We start from the raw sequence: 24346 nt of genomic DNA on the forward strand, positions 1-24346 counted from the left end.
TTCTCACCTGTTAAACCCTTTCAAGGAAGCACTTTTTTTTCTAAACTGGTTTGGTGTAGAACTCGGAGCCTGTATTCTAAGAGAGGGCGAGTGCTGATCCTGGATCAGTTCTCTTGACGGCGCTATGGATGCAAGATCAGTATGTTACATAAAATTAAAAAAAAGACTGCCTTTTTTTTAAAGCAGTTTATTGATTATTTACAAAAAAAATACTTGCAGTGTTAACAGTGATTGACGTAGCACTTGTATAGCTTAATCTCCTGGGATCTACGTAAACAGAACTGCTACTGTAGAATTTTGTCGAAGGAATTGGGGGAAAACGAGCAGCAGTAGCTTGCAAAGAGAGAGAGGGGGTGGAGCTTCTCGTTCCGGTTCAGCTCCTCATTTTAAAACAACGCATCGACCCAGAACTTCAATCAGCTGACCAATTATGCAAGACATTAGTTCTGGGTTAAGAACATTTGATTCCTTATTTGAGCTCTAAAGCAGACAACACTGAAGCATTCTGAATTTAAAGTGCTTTTTCAACATCAAAACACAAAACAGTATTGCCGCAATAACAATGACCTCTGTGACCTTTATCGGGAAAGAAACGTCACATCCAGAATATTGCAAAGAAAGTGTTTTACATTTCAATATAATGTAACATTGCACATCTATATTAAATAAATCACTGTCTTCAACCATGTCTTTCATTTCATTGTATGTCATACTATGGTTTGATTTTAAATGGCCCAGTAATGTAAAATCATTTCTGAAACGAATCTACTCTGAGTACAACATATTGTCTGGACAGATGAGAATGGCTATTCACATTTCTTGTATTTACTTCATTTAAAAATGTAAATCAAATAAATGTAACCTAGCCTGAGCAGAAAGAATGCTACAAAATGGGACTTTTTCAGCTAATGCCATACGCTACACATGTTCATGATCGGGCTGAAATCCTATGAACTTGGGCTAGGTTGTTTTGAGAGGTCAAAGACACAATGGCTGTTGGCTGGCCCTGATACATTTTCTAAAATGTTGGTCGTGCATCTTGTAGTATGAGCAGTGCTCTAGGACGCGATTGGGCAAGGGGTCTGATGCCAATGACAACGCCGCATGTGAGACCTAAAGAGACGGTGAAGAGGGACGCAACAACACGCCCGGTGTGGACCGAGGTGATGGGAGCTTGATTGGTGGAGCTGTGGAGAAAACACAACTGCCTTTTTTTAAATGGGTGAGTTGGTGTTACGTAGCCCGATGAACAGCGTTTCATCATTATTTATTCCATTGGTCCTTAACGTGAAATCTCCACGCACCGGGGCCATGCAAAACGAACTCCAAATATTACGTCCTTATTCTGCGCCTCCCATCGGTTTCTGCACATTATGTGCACTCCAATAAATCAGATGTTTTTGTTACGACACTTTTCCCCCCCTATGACAACGGAGAAAACACTAGGGAATAACAGTGTAACGTGAGCACCCACATCCTGGGGTTGAACATGGACGGAATTAAAGATTTGTGAAAAGGGAATAAATAAAAAAAATTACATCAGGAAATGTGAGCAATTCCAAGTTACGATTTTAGAAGTATTGTATAAAATAAGAAGTGCAATATTATGAGCTGACAACACATTGTGAGTACATTCCTGTGGACGGTTATTATTATATTCTGAACTGAAAAAAGTGACGTTACCCTGTTGGTCCGATTCATGCTGCTCACTCACTCTTCCATGTTATAGAAGGAAGAAAAAAAACTATTTTATAGAATTTATACTCAGTGATTAAACTCGGTCAATATGAGCAGTGAGTGAATGTTGGACGGGCGGTACATATGAGGACTTCCATTTTATCTGCTATTTGTATGTTGGGAAGTGGACATGAATATTCAGAATGAATGAAACCCCAAAATTAACTAGCCTGAAATTCAGTCGGTGCTAACATTTCACTCCTTTTCCTCAGGGGTCACGTTAAATGCAGAATTCTGCTTTGTTCACCACGGCCCCCCCCCAAAAAAATATTTTAAGAGTAAATAAGAATTTGTTCTAAACTGACTTGAATTCACCAACGGGCATTTTATCAGCAGACAGCGCTCTGACTGCGTAGCTACTTTCCTCCGGTACAATGATTAACCCGAAGAAAAACATTAGGAGCTGGCTACATTCTTTCTATGATAAACTGAAATCTGATGACCATGGGTCGTTTTAGCGAAAACAAATACCTTGCTTTTTCATTGTAAGCTCATTTACTCGAGTGGCTGCTACGCCAAATAGAGTAGCACTTCTGTTGTCATCTGATGAAAATGAAGCTATTTTGTGAATGTGTTGCACTAATGTATTTTCTGTGAAGGAAATCTATAGCTGCACGTTCCTGATCACTCTATTGAAGCAGACAACAAATAAACTTGACTTTCAATATTAAAACGCAGTTTCTGAACTCTTAACACGGACCCCTGTGCTTCGTCACGCCAAACATGTTTGGAGTGCAAATGTTGGCACAAACAGACTAGATTCTCAAGGGTAAACAATAAACCATTATTCAAGAAGTCAGATACAAATTATAAAAATGGAAGGGCTGCCAATTACATTGGTTGTACTCTCCAATTCTCTGGCTCAGTGCAATTTCCTTTAACGACCACTTGACTTACGCAACCAATTTGAAAAGAAAATGACTCATCAATACAAAACTGAATGTGCAGTTCAAATGGATTCGACCTCAAACTCTCCCTTCAGAGGTCAAGACGAGCTGTAGCTACTGTACATCTGTCCGACACACCACGTCCCCAGTCCCAGAGCCTGTATTCACAAAGCTGATCTAGGATCAGGGACCCACTTGTCCATATAATCTTATTCATTATATACACATTATGATATAACCGTCAAAACTGAGCCTAGATCAGCACTCCTACTCTGCAACATTTGTGAATACAGACCCGGAGCAAATGGACCATCGAGCTAAATGACAATCACTAAGTGATTATGGTATTGAAGGGCATCCTAGCCTCCTCTTCCTCCTCCTCCAGAGCACTCCTCGTCTCCGGCCCATCTGGGCAGAATATGAGACGAAGCAGCGTCAACCCGCCTCTGACCAGCAGCCTCAGCAACAGGAAAGCAAACGGCACCGTAATCTCCATCAGGTGAAAAATAGACGCGCTGAATTTACTGAGAATACAGGTGAGGAAGAAGGTGCCCAGGGCCACGCACGGGTACAGCGCCAGCTTGGCCAACATGAAGGCGTGCTCACGGCCGCCGTAACGCACGTAAGGGTGTAGCGTCTCGCGTTCGCTGAACAGCGCCGCCACCCAGATGGCGAGCTGGAAGACGCCGGCGAAGAAGATGATGACGCAGCTGATCTGGATGGCCTCCAGCTCGTTGCGGGAGTTCCGGGGAAACTCGTGGGTCAGCTGGTAGGCCAAGGGCAGGCCCCCTACGAAGGCCAGGGAGAAGGTGTTGAGGAGGCCCATGAAACGCGTGGTCCTGGATGAAGAGACAGAGAGAAGTAGGTAAAAAAACAGCATCACGGTCAAATACACAACAGTACATACAATACACTAATTTTCTTTACCTTTAACCTGACAACTGCAGATGTTTAAAAAATATATATTTAAAAACAATAAAATGTACATTTATTTGATGAATTGAGTTTGTTCTATATTACCTGGTGACGTGAAGGAAGAGAGAGTGATGGACAAACCAGAGGAGAGCCACGGTAGCGAAGGAGCCGAAGTAGGCCAGGTACTCTGGACCATAGTTCTGCAGGGCAGCCACCAGACTGCCACCATACTGTTTCTGGACCATCACTGGGTCAGGGACATTGTCCTCACTGGAAAAAGACATCTTCACCATCATTATTTTACAGGGCCTCCTCCCTGCTTTTAAATAAACATTTACAAATTAGCATCATTTAAAATTAAAACAATATTCAATCGTCCTGCCCGCCCGCCCCCCCGCCAGCCCAAACAGAAACACTGACCATATGTCTAAGATGAGTAGAGTAGCTACGATGGCAAACACGCCGTCGCTGAAGGCCTCCACCCTCTCCTTGCTGAGGGGTTCGTTTGGATGATATGTATAAAACATCATGGAATCAGGCGTCTCCTCCACCTGGCCTGAACGGCAACCAGCACAACAACATACTTTCGGTCAAGTAAGGTATGTGGACACCTGCTCGTCAAACATCTCATTCTAAAATCACCAGTATTAATATGGTGATGTAACTGCCTCCACTCTTCTGGGAAGGCTTTCCACTAGATGTAGGAACATTGCTGCTATAACAGCCTCCACTCTTCTGGGAAGGCTTTCCACTAGATGTTGGAACATTGCTGCTATAACAGCCTCCACTCTTCTGGGAAGGCTTTCCACTAGATGTTGGAACATTCCTGCTATAACAGCCTCCACTCTTCTGGGAAGGCTTTCCACTAGATGTTGGAACATTGCTGCTATAACAGCCTCCACTCTTCTGGGAAGGCTTTCCACTAGATGATGGAACATTGCTGCTATAACAGCCTCCACTCTTCTGGGAAGGCTTTCCACTAGATGTAGGAACATTGCTGCCAAAACAGCCTCCACTCTTCTGGGAAGGCTTTCCACTAGATGTCGGAACATTGCTGCTATAACAGCCTCCACTCTTCTGGGAAGGCTTTTCACTAGATGTTGGAACATTGCTGCTATAACAGCCTCCACTCTTCTGGGAAGGCTTTCCACTAGATGTAGGAACATTGCTGCCAAAACAGCCTCCACTCTTCTGGGAAGGCTTTCCACTAGATGTCGGAACATTGCTGCTATAACAGCCTCCACTCTTCTGGGAAGGCTTTTCACTAGATGTTGGAACATTGCTGCTATAACAGCCTCCACTCTTCTGGGAAGGCTTTCCACTAGATGTAGGAACATTGCTATAACAGCCTCCACTCTTCTGGGAAGGCTTTCCACTAGATGTTGGGACATTGCTGCTATAACAGCCTCCACTCTTCTGGGAAGGCTTTCCACTAGATGTAGGAACATTGCTGCTATAACAGCCTCCACTCTTCTGGGAAGGCTTTCCACTAGATGTCGGAACATTGCTGCTATAACAGCCTCCACTCTTCTGGGAAGGCTTTCCACTAGATGTAGGAACATTGCTATAACAGCCTCCACTCTTCTGGGAAGGCTTTCCACTAGATGTTGGAACATTCCTGCTATAACAGCCTCCACTCTTCTGGGAAGGCTTTCCACTAGATGTTGGAACATTGCTGCTATAACAGCCACCACTCTTCTGGGAAGGCTTTCCACTAGATGTTGGAACATTGCTGCTATAACAGCCTCCACTCTTCTGGGAAGGCTTTCCACTAGATGTTGGAACATTGCTGCTATAACAGCCTCCACTCTTCTGGGAAGGCTTTCCACTAGATGTTGGAACATTGCTGCAGGGACTTGCTTCCATTCAGACAAGCGCATTAGTGATGTTGGGCGATTTGGCCTGGCACGCAGTCGGCGTTCCAATTCATCCCAATGGTGTTTGATGGGGTTGAGGTCAGGGTCTGTGCAGGCCAGTCAAGTTCCTCCAGACCGATCTCGACAAACCATTTCTGTATGGATCTAGCTTTGTGCACGGGGGCGTTGTCATGCTGAAACTGGTTGACTGAAACCCCAAAATGACGCAACAACGTTGGAAGCACAGAATAGTCTATAATGTCATTGTATGCTGTAGCGTTAAGATTTCCCTTCACTGGAACTAAGCGTGAAAAACAGCCTGATGTTCTCCCGTTGTCATGAAAAACAGCCCGAGACCATTATTCATCCTCCACCAAACTTTACAGTTGACACAATGCATTGGGGCAGGTAGCGTTCTCCTGGCATCCGCCAAACCCAGATTCGTCCGTCAGGACTGCCAGATGGTGAAGCGTGAATCATCACTCCAGAGAACACGTTTCCACGGCTCCAGAGTCCAATGGTGGCGAGCTTTACACCACTCCAGACGACGCTTGGCATTGTGATCTTAGGCTTGTGTGCGGCTGCTCGTCCATGGAAACCCATTTCAGTTGACTGGGGGGGCAGCTCTAGCAGGGCAGAAATTTTACGAACTGACTTGTTTTGAAAGGTGGTATCCTATGACAGTGCCACGTTGAAAGTCACGGAGCTCTTCAGTAAAGCCATTCTACTGCCAATGTTTGTCTATGGAGATTGCATGGGTGTGGCTAAAATAGCCAAAACAACTAATTTGAAGGGGTGTCCACATACATACAAAAGTAAAGTCAACATAATACACAGGTGTAGAACAGCAGTCTGGGGGCCTTCTATATTTGGCCTGAACACAACAGATCCAGCAGTTTGGGGGCCTTCTATATTTGGCCTCAACTTACAAATTAAATATATTATGATTTAACGGTAGTTAAAGTCTGTCTGTCTTCAACATCAATGTACTGTTAGGTTATTTGTTTATACCCAACATTTGACAATCTAAATAATAAATAAAGAATATCAACCTTATTTCAACCTAAACATAGCAATTGGCATCCATGTATAACATACTCACCGATAGCTTTGCTGCGGCACCATTTTAGAGACTGGGAGATGTAAGGCAGGAAGATTACGATGGCTAGGATCACATAGGACTGAAAGACAACGGGAGAACGTTAGGACTGAAAGACAACGTTAGGACTGAAAGACAACGTTAGGACTGAAAGACAACGTTAGGACTGAAAGACAACGTTAGGACTGAAAGACAGCGTTAGGACTGAAAGACAGCGTTAGGACTGAAAGACAGCGTTAGGACTGAAAGACAGCGTTAGGACTGAAAGACAGCGTTAGGACTGAAAGACAACGGGAAAACGTTAGGACTGAAAGACAACGTTAGGACTGAAAGACAGCGTTAGGACTGAAAGACAGCGTTAGGACTGAAAGACAGCGTTAGGATCACATGGGACTGAAAGACAACGAGAGAACGTTAGGACTGAAAGTGAGATAAGAGCTAACCGAGATAAAATATGGTACAGGTTTTAGGTCCTCGCTAGGAGACTATGGAGTGTCAAGTTACACCTCACTGGGGCAATAGTTCCAACATTACTGCCCCGGGGCAATAGTTCCAACATTACTGCCCCGGGGCAATAGTTCCAACATTACTGCCCCGGGGCAATAGTTCCAACATTACTGCCCCGGGGCAATAGTTCCAACATTACTGCCCCGGGGCAATAGTTCCAACATTACTGCCCCGGGGCAATAGTTCCAACATTACTGCCCCGGGCAATAGTTCCAACAATACTGCCCCGGGGCAATAGTTCCAACAATACTGCCCCGGGGCAATAGTTCCAACAATACTGCCCCGGGGCAATAGTTCCAACATTACTGCCCCGGGGCAATAGTTCCAACAATACTGCCCCGGGGCAATAGTTCTAACAATACTGCCCCGGGGCAATAGTTCCAACATTACTGCCCCGGGGCAATAGTTCCAACATTACTGCCCCGGGGCAATAGTTCCAACATTACTGCCCCGGGGCAATAGTTCCAACATTACTGCCCCGGGGCAATAGTTCCAACAATACTGCCCCGGGGCAATAGTTCCAACATTACTGCCCCGGGCAATAGTTCCAACATTACTGCCCCGGGGCAATAGTTCCAACATTACTGCCCCGGGGCAATAGTTCCAACATTACTGCCCCGGGGCAATAGTTCCAACATTACTGCCCCGGGGCAATAGTTCCAACATTACTGCCCCGGGGCAATAGTTCCAACATTACTGCCCCGGGGCAATAGTTCCAACATTACTGCCCCGGGGCAATAGTTCCAACATTACTGCCCCGGGGCAATAGTTCCAACATTACTGCCCCGGGGCAATAGTTCCAACAATACTGCCCCGGGGCAATAGTTCCGACATTACTGCCCCGGGGCAATAGTTCCGACAATACTGCCCCGGGGCAATAGTTCCGACATTACTGCCCCGGGGCAATAGTTCCAACAATACTGCCCCGGGGCAATAGTTCTAACAATACTGCCCCGGGGCAATAGTTCTAACAATACTGCCCCGGGGCAATAGTTCCAACATTACTGCCCCGGGGCAATAGTTCCAACATTACTGCCCCGGGGCAATAGTTCTAACAATACTGCCCCGGGGCAATAGTTCTAACAATACTGCCCCGGGGCAATAGTTCTAACAATACTGCCCCGGGGCAATAGTTCTAACAATACTGCCCCGGGGCAATAGTTCTAACAATACTGCCCCGGGGCAATAGTTCCAACATTACTGCCCCGGGGCAATAGTTCCAACATTACTGCCCCGGGGCAATAGTTCCAACATTACTGCCCCGGGGCAATAGTTCTAACAATACTGCCCTACACACCTCACTGGGGCAATAGTTCTAATAATACACACACCTCAGTTTTTAGTCCCAGAGGAGAGAAGACGAAAAGAGAGAAGCAGAAAGAACAAAAAGAGAAGAAGACGACTGACTCACCATCTGAAAGAAGATGAATGAGAAGATACTGGCGAAGAAGCACATGATGGGGACCCTCATGATGACCTTCAGGATGTGATGTTTATAGAACACCTGGTTCTCCGACACCTGGATCTGGTCGTTGAGCAGGAACGGACGGCTGAAACCATACACCACTATAACAGCCTGGGGGGGAGGGAGTAGAGGGGAGGGGGGAGGGGAGTAGAGGGGAGGGAGGGAAGTAGAGGGGAGGGAGGGAGGGAGGGAAGTAGAGGGGAGGGAGGGAGTAGAGGGGAGGGAGGGAAGTAGAGGGAGGGAGTCGAGGGGAGGGGGAAGTAGAGGGGAGTAGAGGGAGGGAAGTAGAGGGGAGGGAGTCGAGGGGAGGGGGAAGTAGAGGGAGGGAGTCGAGGGAGGGAGGGAGGGAGTAGAGGGGAGGGAGTCGAGGGGAGGGGGAAGTAGAGGGGAGGGAGTCGAGGGGAGGGAGGGAGGGGAGGGGGAAGTAGAGGGGAGGGAGTCGAGGGGAGGGAGGGAGGGAGTAGAGGGGAGGGAGGGAGGAGGGAAGTAGAGGGGAGGGAAGTAGAGGGGAGGGAGGGAGGGAAGTAGAGGGGAGGGAGGGAGGGAAGTAGAGGGGAGAGGGAGGGAAGTAGAGGGGAGGGAGGGAGGGGGAGTAGAGGGGAGGGAGGGAGGGGAGTAGAGGGGAGGGAGGGAAGTAGAGGGGAGGGAGGGAAGTAGAGGGGAGGGAGGGAGGGAGTAGAGGGGAGGGAGGGAGGGAAGTAGAGGGGAGAGGGAGGGAAGTAGAGGGGAGGGAGGGAGGGAAGTAGAGGGGAGGGAGGGAGGGGAGTAGAGGGGAGGGAGGGAGGGAAGTAGAGGGGAGGGAGGGAGGGGAGTAGAGGGGAGGGAGGGAGGGGAGTAGAGGGGAGTAGAGGGGAGGGAGGGAGGGAAGTAGAGGGGAGGGAGGGAGGGGAGGGAGGGAAGTAGAGGGGAGAGGGAGGGGAAGTAGAGGGAGGGGAAGTAGAGGGAGGGAGGGAGGGGAGGGAAGTAGAGGGGAGAGGGAGGGGAAGTAGAGGGAGGGGAAGTAGAGGGGGAGGGAGGGGAAGTAGAGGGGAGAGGGAGGGAGGGAGGGAGTAGAGGGGAGAGGGAGGGCAGGGAGGGAAGTAGAGGGGAGAGGGAGGGGAAGTAGAGGGAGGGGAAGTAGAGGGGAGGGAGGGAGGGGAGGGAAGTAGAGGGGAGGGAGGGAAGTAGAGGGGAGGGAGGGAGGGAGGGAAGTAGAGGGGAGGGAGGGAGGGAGTAGAGGGGAGGGAGGGAGGGAAGTAGAGGGGAGGGAGTCGAGGGGAGGGGGGAAGTAGAGGGGAGTAGAGGGAGGGAAGTAGAGGGGAGGGAGTCGAGGGGAGGGGGGAAGTAGAGGGGAGGGAGTCGAGGGGAGGGAGGGAGGGAGTAGAGGGGAGGGAGGGAGGGAGGGGGGAAGTAGAGGGGAGGGAGGGAGGGAAGTAGAGGGGAGGGAGGGAGGGAAGTAGAGGGGAGAGGGAGGGGAGTAGAGGGGAGGGAGGGAGGGGAGTAGAGGGGAGGGAGGGAGGGAAGTAGAGGGGAGGGAGGGAAGTAGAGGGGAGGGAGGGAGGGAGGGAAGTAGAGGGGAGGGAGTAGAGGGGAGGGAGGGAGGGAAGTAGAGGGGAGGGAGGGAGGGAAGTAGAGGGGAGGGAGGGAGGGAAGTAGAGGGGAGAGGGAGGGAAGTAGAGGGGAGGGAGGGAGGGGAGTAGAGGGGAGGGAGGGAGGGGAGTAGAGGGGAGGGAGGGAGGGGAGTAGAGGGGAGGGAGGGAGGGAAGTAGAGGGGAGGGAGGGAGGGAAGTAGAGGGGAGGGAGGGAGGGAAGTAGAGGGGAGGGAGGGAAGTAGAGGGGGGGAGGGAGGGAAGTAGAGGGGAGGGAGGGAGGGGAGTAGAGGGGAGGGAGGGAGGGAAGTAGAGGGGAGAGGGAGGGAAGTAGAGGGGAGGGAGGGAGGGAAGTAGAGGGGAGGGAGGGAGGGGAGTAGAGGGGAGGGAGGGAGGGGAGGGAGGGAAGTAGAGGGGAGAGGGAGGGGAAGTAGAGGGAGGGGAAGTAGAGGGGAGGGAGGGAGGGGAGGGAAGTAGAGGGGAGAGGGAGGGGAAGTAGAGGGAGGGGAAGTAGAGGGGGAGGGAGGGGAAGTAGAGGGGAGGGAGGGGAAGTAGAGGGGAGAGGGAGGGAGTAGAGGGAGGGAGTAGAGGGGAGAGGGAGGGCAGGGAGGGAAGTAGAGGGGAGAGGGAGGGGAAGTAGAGGGAGGGGAAGTAGAGGGGAGGGAGGGAGGGGAGGGAAGTAGAGGGGAGAGGGAGGGGAAGTAGAGGGAGGGGAAGTAGAGGGGAGGGAGTCGAGGGGAGGGGGAAGTAGAGGGGAGGGAGGGAGGGGAGGGAGGGAAGTAGAGGGGAGAGGGAGGGGAAGTAGAGGGAGGGGAAGTAGAGGGGAGGGAGGGAGGGAGGGAAGTAGAGGGGAGAGGGAGGGGAAGTAGAGGGAGGGGAAGTAGAGGGGAGGGAGGGGAAGTAGAGGGGAGAGGGAGGGGAGGGAGGGAGTAGAGGGGAGAGGGAGGGCAGGGAGGGAAGTAGAGGGGAGAGGGAGGGGAAGTAGAGGGAGGGGAAGTAGAGGGGAGGGAGGGAGGGGAGGGAAGTAGAGGGAGAGGGAGGGGAAGTAGAGGGAGGGGGGGAAGTAGAGGGGAGGGAGGGGAAGTAGAGGGGAGAGGGAGGGGAGGGAGGGAGTAGAGGGGAGAGGGAGGGCAGGGAGGGAAGTAGAGGGGAGAGGGAGGGGAAGTAGAGGGAGGGGAAGTAGAGGGGGAGGGAGGGGAAGTAGAGGGGAGGGAGGGGAAGTAGAGGGAGGGAAGTAGAGGGGAGGGAGTCGAGGGGGAGGGGGGAAGTAGAGGGAGGGAGGGAGGGGAGGGAAGTAGAGGGGAGAGGGAGGGGAAGTAGAGGGAGGGGAAGTAGAGGGGGAGGGAGGGGAAGTAGAGGGGAGGGAGGGGAAGTAGAGGGGAGAGGGAGGGGAGGGAGGGAGTAGAGGGGAGAGGGAGGGAAGTAGAGGGCAGGGAGGGAAGTAGAGGGGAGAGGGAGGGAAGTAGAGGGGAGAGGGAGGGAAGTAGAGGGGAGAGGGAGGGAAGTAGAGGGGAGAGGGAGGGAAGTAGAGGGGAGGGATGGGAAGTAGAGGGGAGAGGGAGTAGAGGGGAGAGGGAGGGAAGTAGAGGGCAGGGAGGGAAGTAGAGGGGAGAGGGAGGGGAAGTAGAGGGGAGGGAGGGAGGGAAGTAGAGGGGAGAGGGAGGGAAGTAGAGGGGAGAGGGAGGGAAGTAGAGGGGAGAGGGAGGGAAGTAGAGGGGAGAGGGAGGGGAAGTAGAGGGGAGAGGGAGGGAAGTAGAGGGGAGAGGGAGGGAAGTAGAGGGGAGGAAGGTGGGAAGTAGAGGGGAGGGAGGTGAGAGGGGAGGGAGGGAATTAGAGGGGAGGGAAGTGGAGGGGAGAGGGAGGGAAGTAGAGGGGAGAGAAGTAGAGGGGAGAGGGAGGGAAGTAGAGGGGAGGAAGGTGGGAAGTAGAGGGGAGGAAGGTGGGAAGCAGAGGGGAGGAAGGTGGGAAGCAGAGGGAGGAAGGTGGGAAGTAGAGGGGAGGGAGGTGGGAAGTAGAGGGGAGGGAGGTGGGAAGTAGAGGGGAGGGAGGTGGGAAGTAGAGGGGAGAGGGAGGGAAGTAGAGGGCAGGGAGGGAAGTAGAGGGAGGGAGGGGAGTAGAGGGAGTAGAGGGAGGGAGGGAGTAGAGGGAAGTAGAGGGCAGGGAGGGAAGTAGAGGGGAGGGAGGGAGGGAAGTAGAGGGGAGGAAGGTGGGAAGTAGAGGGAGGAAGGTGGGAAGTAGAGGGGAGGGAGGTGGGAAGTAGAGGGAGGGAGGTGGGAAGTAGAGGGGAGGGAGGTGGGAAGTAGAGGAGAGAGGGAGGGAAGTAGAGGGCAGGGAGGGAAGTAGAGGGGAGGGAGGGGAGTAGAGGGAGTAGAGGGGAGGGAGGGAGTAGAGGGAAGTAGAGGGCAGGGAGGGAAGTAGAGGGGAGGGAGGGAGGGGAAGTAGAGGGGAGAGGGAGGGGAAGTAGAGGGGAGAGGGAAGGAAGTAGAGGGCAGGGAGGGAAGTAGAGGGCAGGGAGGGAAGTAGAGGGCAGGGAGTAGAGGGAGTAGAGGGGAGGGATGGAGGGGAGTAGAGGGGAGGGATGGAGGGGAGTAGAGGGGAGGGAGGGAGGGAAGTAGAGGGGAGGGAGGGAGGGAAGTAGAGGGGAGGGAGGGAGTAGAGGGAAGTAGAGGGGAGGGAGGGAGGGGAGGGAGGGAAGTAGAGGGGAGAGGGAGGGGAAGTAGAGGGAGGGGAAGTAGAGGGGAGGGAGGGAGGGGAGGGAAGTAGAGGGGAGAGGGAGGGGAAGTAGAGGGAGGGGAAGTAGAGGGGAGGGAGGGGAAGTAGAGGGGAGGGAGGGGAAGTAGAGGGAGGGAAGTAGAGGGGAGGGAGTCGAGGGGAGGGGGGAAGTAGAGGGGAGGGAGGGAAGTAGAGGGGAGGGAGGGAAGTAGAGGGGAGAGGGAGGGGAAGTAGAGGGAGGGGAAGTAGAGGGGAGGGAGGGAGGGGAGGGAAGTAGAGGGGAGAGGGAGGGGAAGTAGAGGGAGGGGAAGTAGAGGGGGGAGGGAGGGGGAAGTAGAGGGGAGGGAGGGGAAGTAGAGGGGAGAGGGAGGGGAGGGAGGGAGTAGAGGGGAGAGGGAGGGCAGGGAGGGAAGTAGAGGGGAGGGAGGGAGGGGAGGGAAGTAGAGGGGAGAGGAAGTAGAGGGGAGGGAGGGAGGGGAGGGAAGTAGAGGGGAGAGGGAGGGGAAGTAGAGGGAGGGGAAGTAGAGGGGGAGGGAGGGGAAGTAGAGGGGAGGGAGGGGAAGTAGAGGGGAGAGGGAGGGAGTAGAGGGGAGAGGGAGGGCAGGGAGGGAAGTAGAGGGGAGAGGGAGGGGAAGTAGAGGGAGGGGAAGTAGAGGGGAGGGAGGGAGGGGAGGGAAGTAGAGGGGAGAGGGAGGGGAAGAAGAGGGAGGGGAAGTAGAGGGGAGGGAGGGAGGGGAGGGAAGTAGAGGGGAGAGGGAGGGGAAGTAGAGGGAGGGGAAGTAGAGGGGGGAGGGAGGGGAAGTAGAGGGGAGGGAGGGGAAGTAGAGGGGAGAGGGAGGGGAGGGAGGGAGTAGAGGGGAGAGGGAGGGAAGTAGAGGGCAGGGAGGGAAGTAGAGGGGAGAGGGAGGGAAGTATTGGGGAGAGGGAGGGAAGTAGAGGGGAGAGGGAGGGAAGTAGAGGGGAGAGGGAGGGAAGTAGAGGGGAGAGGGAGGGGAAGTAGAGGGGAGAGGGAGGGAAGTAGAGGGGAGAGGGAGGGAAGTAGAGGGGAGGAAGGTGGGAAGTAGAGGGGAGGGATGGAGGGGAGTAGAGGGGAGGGAGGGAGGGGAGTAGAGGGGAGGGAGGGAGGGAAGTAGAGGGGGAGGGAGGGAGGGAAGTAGAGGGGAGGGAGGGAGTAGAGGGAAGTAGAGGGGAGGGAGGGAGGGGGGAGGGAGGGAAGTAGAGGGGAGAGGGAGGGGAAGTAGAGGGAGGGGAAGTAGAGGGGAGGGAGGGAGGGAGGGAAGTAGAGGGGAGAGGGAGGGGAAGTAGAGGGAGGGGAAGTAGAGGGGGAGGGAGGGGAAGTAGAGGGAGGGAAGTAGAGGGGAGGGAGTCGAGGGGAGGGGGGAAGTAGAGGGGAGGGAGGGAAGTAGAGGGGAGAGGGAGGGGAAGTAGAGGGAGGGGAAGTAGAGGGGAGGGAGGGAGGGGAGGGAAGTAGAGGGGAGAGGGAGGGGAAGTAGAGGGAGGGGAAGTAGAGGGGGAGGGAGGGGAAGTAGAGGGGAGGGAGGGGAAGTAGAGGGGAGAGGGAGGGGAGGGAGGGAGTAGAGGGGAGAGGGAGGGCAGGGAGGGAAGTAGAGGGGAGAGGGAGGGGAAGTAGAGGGAGGGGAAGTAGAGGGGAGGGAGGGAGGGGAGGGAAGTAGAGGGGAGAGGGAGGGGAAGTAGAGGGAGGGGAAGTAGAGGGGGAGGGAGGGGAAGTAGAGGGGAGGGAGGGGAAGTAGAGGGGAGAGGGAGGGAGTAGAGGGGAGAGGGAGGGCAGGGAGGGAAGTAGAGGGGAGAGGGAGGGGAAGTAGAGGGAGGGGAAGTAGAGGGGAGGGAGGGAGGGAGGGAAGTAGAGGGAGAGGGAGGGAAGTAGAGGGAGGGGAAGTAGAGGGGAGGGAGGGAGGGAGGGAAGTAGAGGGGAGAGGGAGGGGAAGTAGAGGGAGGGGAAGTAGAGGGGGAGGGAGGGGAAGTAGAGGGGAGGGAGGGGAAGTAGAGGGGAGAGGGAGGGAGGGAGGGAGTAGAGGGGAGAGGGAGGGAAGTAGAGGGCAGGGAGGGAAGTAGAGGGGAGAGGGAGGGAAGTAGAGGGGAGAGGGAGGGAAGTAGAGGGGAGAGGGAGGGAAGTAGAGGGGAGAGGGAGGGAAGTAGAGGGGAGGAAGGTGGGAAGTAGAGGGGAGGGAGGTGGAAAGTAGAGGGGATGGAGGGAATTAGAGGGGAGGGAGGGAATTAGAGGGGAGGGAAGTGGAGGGGAGAGGGAGGGAATTAGAGGGGAGGGAAGTAGAGGGGAGAGGGAGGGAAGTAGAGGGGAGAGAAGTAGAGGGGAGAGGGAGGGAAGTAGAGGGGAGGAAGGTGGGAAGTAGAGGGGAGGAAGGTGGGAAGCAGAGGGGAGGAAGGTGGGAAGCAGAGGGGAGGAAGGTGGGAAGTAGAGGGGAGGGAGGTGGGAAGTAGAGGGGAGGGAGGTGGGAAGTAGAGGGGAGGGAGGTGGGAAGTAGAGGGGAGAGGGAGGGAAGTAGAGGGCAGGGAGGGAAGTAGAGGGGAGGGAGGGGGAGTAGAGGGAGTAGAGGGAGGGAGGGAGTAGAGGGAAGTAGAGGGCAGGGAGGGAAGTAGAGGGGAGGGAGGGAGGGAAGTAGAGGGGAGGAAGGTGGGAAGTAGAGGGGAGGGAGGTGGGAAGTAGAGGGGAGGGAGGTGGGAAGTAGAGGGGAGGGAGGTGGGAAGTAGAGGGGAGAGGGAGGGAAGTAGAGGGCAGGGAGGGAAGTAGAGGGGAGGGAGGGGAGTAGAGGGAGTAGAGGGGAGGGAGGGAGTAGAGGGAAGTAGAGGGCAGGGAGGGAAGTAGAGGGGAGGGAGGGAGGGAAGTAGAGGGGAGAGGGAGGGGAAGTAGAGGGGAGAGGGAAGGAAGTAGAGGGCAGGGAGGGAAGTAGAGGGCAGGGAGGGAAGTAGAGGGGAGAGGGAGGGAAGTAGAGGGCAGGGAGGGAAGTAGAGGGGAGGGAGGGAGGGGAGGGAAGTAGAGGGGAGGGAGGGAAGTAGAGGGGAGAGAGGGAGGGAAGTAGAGGGGAGAGAAGTAGAGGGGAGGGAGGGAAGTAGAGGGGAGGGAATGAAGTAGAGGGAGTAGAGGAGAGGGAGGGAAGTAGAGGGGAGGGAGGGAGTAGAGGGGAAGTAGAGGGGAGAGGGAGGGATGTAGAGGGGAGAGGGAGGGAAGTAGAGGGTAGAGGGAGGGAAGTAGAGGGGAGAGGGAGGGAAGTAGAGGGGAGGGAGGGAGGGAGTAGAGGGGAGAGGGAGGGGAAGTAGAGGGGAGAGGGAGGGGAAGTAGAGGGGAGGGAAGTAGAGGGGAGGGAGGGAGGGAAGTAGAGGGGAGGGAAGTAGAGGGGAGGGAGGGAAGGAAGTAGAGGGATTAGAAGCGAGGGAGGGAGGGATTAGAAGGGAGGGAGGGAGGGAGTAGAGGGGAGGGAGGGAGTAAAGGGGAGAGGGAGGGGAAGTAGAGGGGAGAGGGAGGGATGTAGAGGGGAGAGGGAGGGAAGTAGAGGGGAGAGGGAGGGGAGGTAGAGGGAGAGGGAGGGGAAGTAGAGGGGAGGGAGGGAGGGAAGTAGAGGGGAGAGGGAGGGAAGTAGAGGGGAGAGGGAGGGAAGTAGAGGGGAGAGAGGGAGGGAAGTAGAGAGGGAGGGAAGTAGAGGGGAGAGGGAGGGAAGTAGAGGGGAGAGAGGGAGGGAAGTAGAGGGGAGGGAGGGAGGGAAGTAGAGGGGAGAGGGAGGGAAGTAGAGGGGAGAGGGAGGGGAGGTAGAGGGGAGAGGGAGGGGGAGAGGGAGGGGAGGTAGAGGGGAGAGGGAGGGGAAGTAGAGGGGAGGGAGGGAGGGAAGTAGAGGGGAGAGGGAGGGAAGTAGAGGGGAGAGGGAGGGAAGTAGAGGGGAGAGAGGGAGGGAAGTAGAGAGGGAGGGAAGTAGAGGGGAGAGGGAGGGAAGTAGAGGGGAGAGAGGGAGGGAAGTAGAGGGGAGGGAGGGAGGGAAGTAGAGGGGAGGGAGGGAGGGAAGTAGAGGGAGGGAAGTAGAGGGGAGAGGGAGGGAAGTAGAGGGGAGAGAGGGAGGGAAGTAGAGGGGAGAGAGGGAGGGAAGTAGAGGGGAGGGGGAGGGAAGTAGAGGGGAGAGGGAGGGAAGTAGAGGGGAGGGGGAGGGAAGTAGAGGGGAGGGAAGTAGAGGGGAGAGAGGGAGGGAAGGGAGGGAAGGAAGTAGAGGGAAGGGAGGGAAGGAAGTAGAGGGGAGAGGGAGGGAAGTAGAGGGGAGGGAGGAAGTAGAGGGGAGAGGGAGGGGAAGTAGAGGGGAGAGGGAGGGAAGTAGAGGGGAGAGGGAGGGAAGTAGAGGGGAGGGAAGTAGAGGGGAGGGAGGGAAGGAAGTAGAGGGAAGGGAGGGAAGGAAGTAGAGGGAAGGGAGGGAAGGAAGTAGAGGGGAGAGGGAGGGGAGAGGGAGGGGAAGTAGAGGGGAGAGAGGGAGGGAAGTAGAGGGGAGAGGGAGGGAAGTAGAGGGGAGAGAGGGAGGGAAGTAGAGGGGAGAGAAGTAGAGGGGAGAGGGAGGGAAGTAGAGGGAAGGGAGGGAAGGAAGTAGAGGGAAGGGAGGGAAGGAAGTAGAGGGAAGGGAGGGAAGGAAGTAGAGAGGAGGGAAGGAAGTAGAGGGGAGAGGGAGGGAAGTAGAGGGGAGAGGGAGGGAAGTAGAGGGGAGAGGGAGGGAAGTAGAGGGGAGGGAGGAAGTAGAGGGGAGGGAGGAAGTAGAGGGGAGGGGTAGGGAAGTAGAGGGGAGGGGTAGGGAAGTAGAGGGGAGGGGGAGGGAAGTAGAGGGGAGGGAGGGAAGGGATTCAACCATAGTTTTACTGTGTAATTACACCAAGAAAAACAACATGTAATGATGCGGAAGGTTGCGAGTTAAGAAATCACACACACACACACACCCCGTATCCTCACCTGAATGAAGCCTAACACCATGACGCAGGCACAGAACAGGAGGATTCCCAAGATGTTCTCAGGAAACGTCGCCATGAGGGAGAACTGCAGAGGAAGACAGATGATGTGGAAAAAGGGGCCGTGTTCTTATTCACCAAGTTCAGACAGCAACTCCCCATTTAATCTCTGATGACACATTTCCTACCAGTCAGCCAGTCAGTCAGGTCGTCAGCCAGTAGGGCCGGGACCATACCAGCCAGTCAGTAGGGCCGGGACCATACCAGCCAGTCAGTAGGGCCGGGACCATACCAGCCAGTCAACTAGTCAGTAAGGCCGGGACCATACCAGCCAGTCAACCAGCCAGTCAGTAGAGCCGGGACCATACCAGCCAGTCAGTAGAGTCGGGACCATACCAGCCAGTCAGTAGAGTCGGGACCATACCAGCCAGTCAACCAGTCAGTCAGTCGAGCCGGGACCATACCAGCCAGTCAACCAGCCAGTCAGTAGAGCCGGGACCATACCAGCCAGTCAGTAGAGCCGGGACCATTCCAGTCAGTCAGTAGAGCCGGGACCATACCAGCATGTCAGTAGGGCCGGGACCATACCAGCCAGTCAACCAGTCAGTCAGTCGAGCCGGGACCATACCAGCATGTCAGTAGGGCCGGGACCATACCAGTCAGTCAACCAGTCAGTCAGTAGAGCCGGGACCATACCAGTCAGTCAACCAGCCAGTCAGTAGAGCCGGGACCATACCAGTCAGTCAGTAGAGCCGGGACCATACCAGCCAGTCAACCAGTCAGTAGAGTCGGGACCATACCAGCCAGTCAACCAGTCAGTCAGTAGGGCCGGGACCATACCAGTCAGTCAACCAGCCAGTCAGTAGGGCCGGGACCATAACAGCCAGTCAGTAGAGCCGGGACCATACCAGTCAGTCAGTAGGGCCGGGACCATACCAGCCAGTCAACCAGTCAGTAGAGCCGGGACCATACCAGCCAGTCAGTAGAGTCGGGACCATACCAGTCAGTCAGTAGGGCCGGGACCATACCAGCCAGTCCGTAGGGCCGGGACCATACCAGCCAGTCAGTAGAGCCGGGACCATACCAGCCAGTCAACCAGCCAGTCAGTAGAGTCGGGACCATACCAGCCAGTCAGTAGAGTCAGGACCATACCAGCCAGTCAGTAGGGCCGGGACCATACCAGCCAGTCAACCAGTCAGTCAGTCGGGCCGGTACCATACCAGTCAGTCAGTAGGGCCGGGACCATACCAGCCAGTCAGTACAGCCGGGACCATACCAGCCAGTCAACCAGTCAGTCAGTAGGGCCAGGACCATACCAGCCAGTCAACCAGTCAGTAGGGCCGGAACCATACCAGCTAGTCAGTAGAGTCGGGACCATAACAGCCAATCAACCAGTCAGTCAGTAGGGCCGGAACCAAACCAGCCAGTCAGTAGAGTCGGGACCATACCAGTCAGTCAGTAGAGCCGGGACCATACCAGTCAGTCAGTAGGGCCGGGACCATACCAGCCAGTCAACTAGCCAGTAGAGCCGGAACCATACCAGCCAGTCAACCAGCCAGTAGAGTTGGGACCATACCAGCCAGTCAGTAGAGCCGGGACCATGCCAGCCAGTCAACCAGTCAGTAGGGCCGGGACCATACCAGCCAGTCCGTAGGGCCGGGACCATACCAGCCAGTCAGTAGAGCCGGGACCATACCAGCCAGTCAGTAGAGCCGGGACCATACCAGCCAGTCAACCAGCCAGTCAGTAGAGTCGGGACCATACCAGCCAGTCAGTAGAGTCAGGACCATACCAGCCAGTCAGTAGGGCCGGGACCATACCAGCCAGTCAACCAGTCAGTCAGTCGGGCCGGTACCATACCAGTCAGTCAGTAGGGCCGGGACCATACCAGCCAGTCAGTAGGGCCGGGACCATACCAGCCAGTCAACCAGTCAGTCAGTAGGGCCAGGACCATACCAGCCAGTCAACCAGTCAGTAGGGCCGGAACCATACCAGCTAGTCAGTAGAGTTGGGACCATAACAGCCAATCAACCAGTCAGTCAGTAGGGCCGGAACCAAACCAGCCAGTCAGTAGAGTCGGGACCATACCAGTCAGTCAGTAGAGCCGGAACCATACCAGCCAGTCAACCAGCCAGTAGAGTTGGGACCATACCAGCCAGTCAGTAGCGCCGGGACCATGCCTGCCAGTCAACCAGTCAGTAGGGCCGGGACCATACCAGCCAGTCAGTAGGGCCGGGACCATACCAGTCAGTCAGTAGAGCCGGGACCATGCCAGCCAGTCAACCAGTCAGTAGGGCCGGGACCATACCAGCCAGTCAGTAGGGCCGGGACCATACCAGTCAGTCAGTCGAGCCGGGACCATGCCAGCCAGTCAACCAGCCAGTCAGTAGAGTCGGGACCATACCAGCCAGTCAGTAGAGTCGGGACCATACCAGTCAGTCAGTAGAGTCGGGACCATGCCAGCCAGTCAACCAGTCAGTAGGGCCGGGACCATACCAGCCAGTCAGTCGAGCCGGGACCATACCAGCCAGTCAACCAGCCAGTCAGTAGGGCCGGGACCATGTCAGTCAGTCGAGCCGGGACCATACCAGCCAGTCAGAAGTGTCGGGACCATACCAGCCAGTCAGTAGGGCCGGGACCATACCAGCCAGTCAACCAGTCAGTAGAGCCGGGACCATACCAGCCAGTCAGTAGAGTCGGGACCATACCAGTCAGTCAGTAGGGCCGGGACCATACCAGCCAGTCAGTAGAGCCGGGACCATACCAGCCAGTCAACCAGCCAGTCAGTAGAGCCGGGACCATACCAGCCAGTCAGTAGAGTCAGGACCATACCAGCCAGTCAGTAGGGCCGGGACCATACCAGCCAGTCAACCAGTCAGTCAGTCGGGCCGGTACCATACCAGTCAGTCAGTAGGGCCGGGACCATACCAGCCAGTCAGTAGGGCCGGGACCATACCAGCCAGTCAACCAGTCAGTCAGTAGGGCCAGGACCATACCAGCCAGTCAACCAGTCAGTAGGGCCGGAACCATACCAGCTAGTCAGTAGAGTCGGGACCATAACAGCCAATCAACCAGTCAGTCAGTAGGGCCGGAACCAAACCAGCCAGTCAGTAGAGTCGGGACCATACCAGTCAGTCAGTAGGGCCGGGACCATACCAGCCAGTCAACTAGCCAGTAGAGCCGGAACCATACCAGCCAGTCAACCAGTCAGTAGAGCCGGGACCATACCAGCCAGTCAGTAGAGCCGGGACCATACCAGCCAGTCAACCAGCCAGTAGAGTTGGGACCATACCAGCCAGTCAGTAGAGCCGGGACCATGCCAGCCAGTCAACCAGTCAGTCAGTAGGGCCAGGACCATACCAGCCAGTCAGTAGAGCCGGGACCATACCAGCCAGTCAGTAGGGCCGGGACCATACCAGCCAGTCAACTAGTCAGTAGGGCCGGGACCATACCAGCCAGTCAACCAGCCTGTCAGTAGGGCCGGGACCATACCAGACAGTCAGTAGAGCCGGGACCATACCAGCCAGTCAGTAGAGTCGGGACCATACCAGCCAGTCAGTAGAGCCGGGACCATACCAGTCAGTCAGTAGAGCCGGGACCATACCAGCCAGTCAACCAGTCAGTCAGTCGAGCCGGGACCATACCAGCCCGTCAGTAGGGCCGGGACCATACCAGTCAGTCAACCAGTCAGTCAGTAGAGCCGGGACCATACCAGTCAGTCAACCAGCCAGTCAGTAGAGCCGGGACCATACCAGTCAGTCAGTAGAGCCGGGACCATACCAGCCAGTCAACCAGTCAGTAGAGTCGGGACCATACCAGCCAGTCAACCAGTCAGTCAGTAGGGCCGGGACCATACCAGTCAGTCAACCAGCCAGTCAGTAGGTCCGGGACCATAACAGCCAGTCAGTAGAGCCGGGACCATACCAGTCAGTCAGTAGAGCCTGGCCCATACCAGCCAGTCAGAAGTGTCGGGACCATACCAGCCAGTCAGTAGGGCCGGGACCATACCAGCCAGTCAACCAGTCAGTAGAGCCGGGACCATACCAGCCAGTCAGTAGAGTCGGGACCATACCAGTCAGTCAGTAGGGCCGGGACCATACCAGTCAGTCAACCAGCCAGTCAGTAGGGCCGGGACCATAACAGCCAGTCAGTAGAGCCGGGACCATACCAGTCAGTCAGTAGGGCCGGACCATACCAGCCAGTCAACCAGTCAGTAGAGCCGGGACCATACCAGCCAGTCAGTAGAGTCGGGACCATACCAGTCAGTCAGTAGGGCCGGGACCATACCAGCCAGTCCGTAGGGCCGGGACCATACCAGCCAGTCAGTAGAGCCGGGACCATACCAGCCAGTCAGTAGAGCCGGGACCATACCAGCCAGTCAGTAGAGTCGGGACCATACCAGCCAGTCAGTAGAGCCGGGACCATACCAGTCAGTCAGTAGAGCCGGGACCATACCAGCCAGTCAACCAGTCAGTCAGTCGAGCCGGGACCATACCAGCCCGTCAGTAGGGCCGGGACCATACCAGTCAGTCAACCAGTCAGTCAGTAGAGCCGGGACCATACCAGTCAGTCAACCAGCCAGTCAGTAGAGCCGACCATACCAGTCAGTCAGTAGAGCCGGGACCATACCAGCCAGTCAACCAGTCAGTAGAGTCGGGACCATACCAGCCAGTCAACCAGTCAGTCAGTAGGGCCGGGACCATACCAGTCAGTCAACCAGCCAGTCAGTAGGTCCGGGACCATAACAGCCAGTCAGTAGAGCCGGGACCATACCAGTCAGTCAGTAGAGCCTGGCCCATACCAGCCAGTCAGAAGTGTCGGGACCATACCAGCCAGTCAGTAGGGCCGGGACCATACCAGCCAGTCAACCAGTCAGTAGAGCCGGGACCATACCAGCCAGTCAGTAGAGTCGGGACCATACCAGTCAGTCAGTAGGGCCGGGACCATACCAGTCAGTCAACCAGCCAGTCAGTAGGGCCGGGACCATAACAGCCAGTCAGTAGAGCCGGGACCATACCAGTCAGTCAGTAGGGCCGGGACCATACCAGCCAGTCAACCAGTCAGTAGAGCCGGGACCATACCAGCCAGTCAGTAGAGTCGGGACCATACCAGTCAGTCAGTAGGGCCGGGACCATACCAGCCAGTCCGTAGGGCCGGGACCATACCAGCCAGTCAGTAGAGCCGGGACCATACCAGCCAGTCAGTAGAGCCGGGACCATACCAGCCAGTCAACCAGCCAGTCAGTAGAGTCGGGACCATACCAGCCAGTCAACCAGTCAGTCAGTCGGGCCGGTACCATACCAGTCAGTCAGTACGGCCGGGACCATACCAGCCAGTCAACCAGTCAGTCAGTAGGGCCAGGACCATACCAGCCAGTCAACCAGTCAGTAGGGCCGGAACCATACCAGCTAGTCAGTAGAGTCGGGACCATAACAGCCAATCAACCAGTCAGTCAGTAGGGCCGGAACCAAACCAGCCAGTCAGTAGAGTCGGGACCATACCAGTCAGTCAGTAGAGCCGGGACCATACCAGTCAGTCAGTAGGGCCGGGACCATACCAGCCAGTCAACTAGCCAGTAGAGCCGGAACCATACCAGCCAGTCAACCAGCCAGAAGAGTTGGGACCATACCAGCCAGTCAGTAGAGCCGGGACCATGCCAGCCAGTCAACCAGTCAGTAGGGCCGGGACCATACCAGCCAGTCCGTAGGGCCGGGACCATACCAGCCAGTCAACCAGTCAGTCAGTCGAGCCGGGACCATACCAGCCCGTCAGTAGGGCCGGGACCATACCAGTCAGTCAACCAGTCAGTCAGTAGAGCCGGGACCATACCAGTCAGTCAACCAGCCAGTCAGTAGAGCCGGGACCATACCAGTCAGTCAGTAGAGCCGGGACCATACCAGCCAGTCAACCAGTCAGTAGAGTCGGGACCATACCAGCCAGTCAACCAGTCAGTCAGTAGGGCCGGGACCATACCAGTCAGTCAACCAGCCAGTCAGTAGGTTCGGGACCATAACAGCCAGTCAGTAGAGCCGGGACCATACCAGTCAGTCAGTAGAGCCTGGCCCATACCAGCCAGTCAGAAGTGTCGGGACCATACCAGCCAGTCAGTAGGGCCGGGACCATACCAGCCAGTCAACCAGTCAGTAGAGCCGGGACCATACCAGCCAGTCAGTAGAGTCGGGACCATACCAGTCAGTCAGTAGGGCCGGGACCATACCAGCCAGTCCGTAGGGCCGGGACCATACCAGCCAGTCAGTAGAGCCGGGACCATACCAGCCAGTCAGTAGAGCCGGGACCATACCAGCCAGTCAACCAGCCAGTCAGTAGAGTCGGGACCATACCAGCCAGTCAGTAGAGTCAGGACCATACCAGCCAGTCAGTAGGGCCGGGACCATACCAGCCAGTCAGTAGGGCTGGGACCATACCAGCCAGTCAACCAGTCAGTCAGTAGGGCCAGGACCATACCAGCCAGTCAACCAGTCAGTAGGGCCGGAACCATACCAGCTAGTCAGTAGAGTCGGGACCATACCAGTCAGTCAGTAGAGCCGGGACCATACCAGTCAGTCAGTAGGGCCGGGACCATACCAGCCAGTCAACTAGCCAGTAGAGCCGGAACCATACCAGCCAGTCAACCAGCCAGTAGAGTTGGGACC

The 24346-nt window shown here is 55.9% G+C and overlaps 2 protein-coding genes across 2 annotated transcripts in view; one reads left to right on the plus strand and one right to left on the minus strand.

Moving 5' to 3' along the window:
* Positions 1–24346, plus strand: part of LOC135513709 (phosphatidate cytidylyltransferase 2-like) — a 125252-nt gene that overhangs the window by 76015 nt on the left and 24891 nt on the right. The gene's annotated exons all lie outside the window — the stretch shown is intronic.
* The window catches only part of tmem175 (transmembrane protein 175), a 41603-nt gene continuing 17325 nt past the window's right edge, over positions 69–24346 (minus strand). The window contains exons 6-11 of the mRNA XM_064936582.1: positions 17698–17781; positions 8413–8577; positions 6498–6576; positions 3960–4095; positions 3645–3809; positions 69–3463 (exon numbers count right to left, since the gene is read on the minus strand). Of these exons, the coding sequence (XP_064792654.1) occupies positions 2956–3463; positions 3645–3809; positions 3960–4095; positions 6498–6576; positions 8413–8577; positions 17698–17781 (1137 nt within the window). The 3' untranslated portion in view covers positions 69–2955. The remainder of the gene's footprint in view (positions 3464–3644; positions 3810–3959; positions 4096–6497; positions 6577–8412; positions 8578–17697; positions 17782–24346) is intronic.

The sequence above is a fragment of the Oncorhynchus masou genome, chromosome 25, assembly GCF_036934945.1.
Source record: "Oncorhynchus masou masou isolate Uvic2021 chromosome 25, UVic_Omas_1.1, whole genome shotgun sequence".
Lineage (NCBI taxonomy): Eukaryota > Metazoa > Chordata > Actinopteri > Salmoniformes > Salmonidae > Oncorhynchus > Oncorhynchus masou.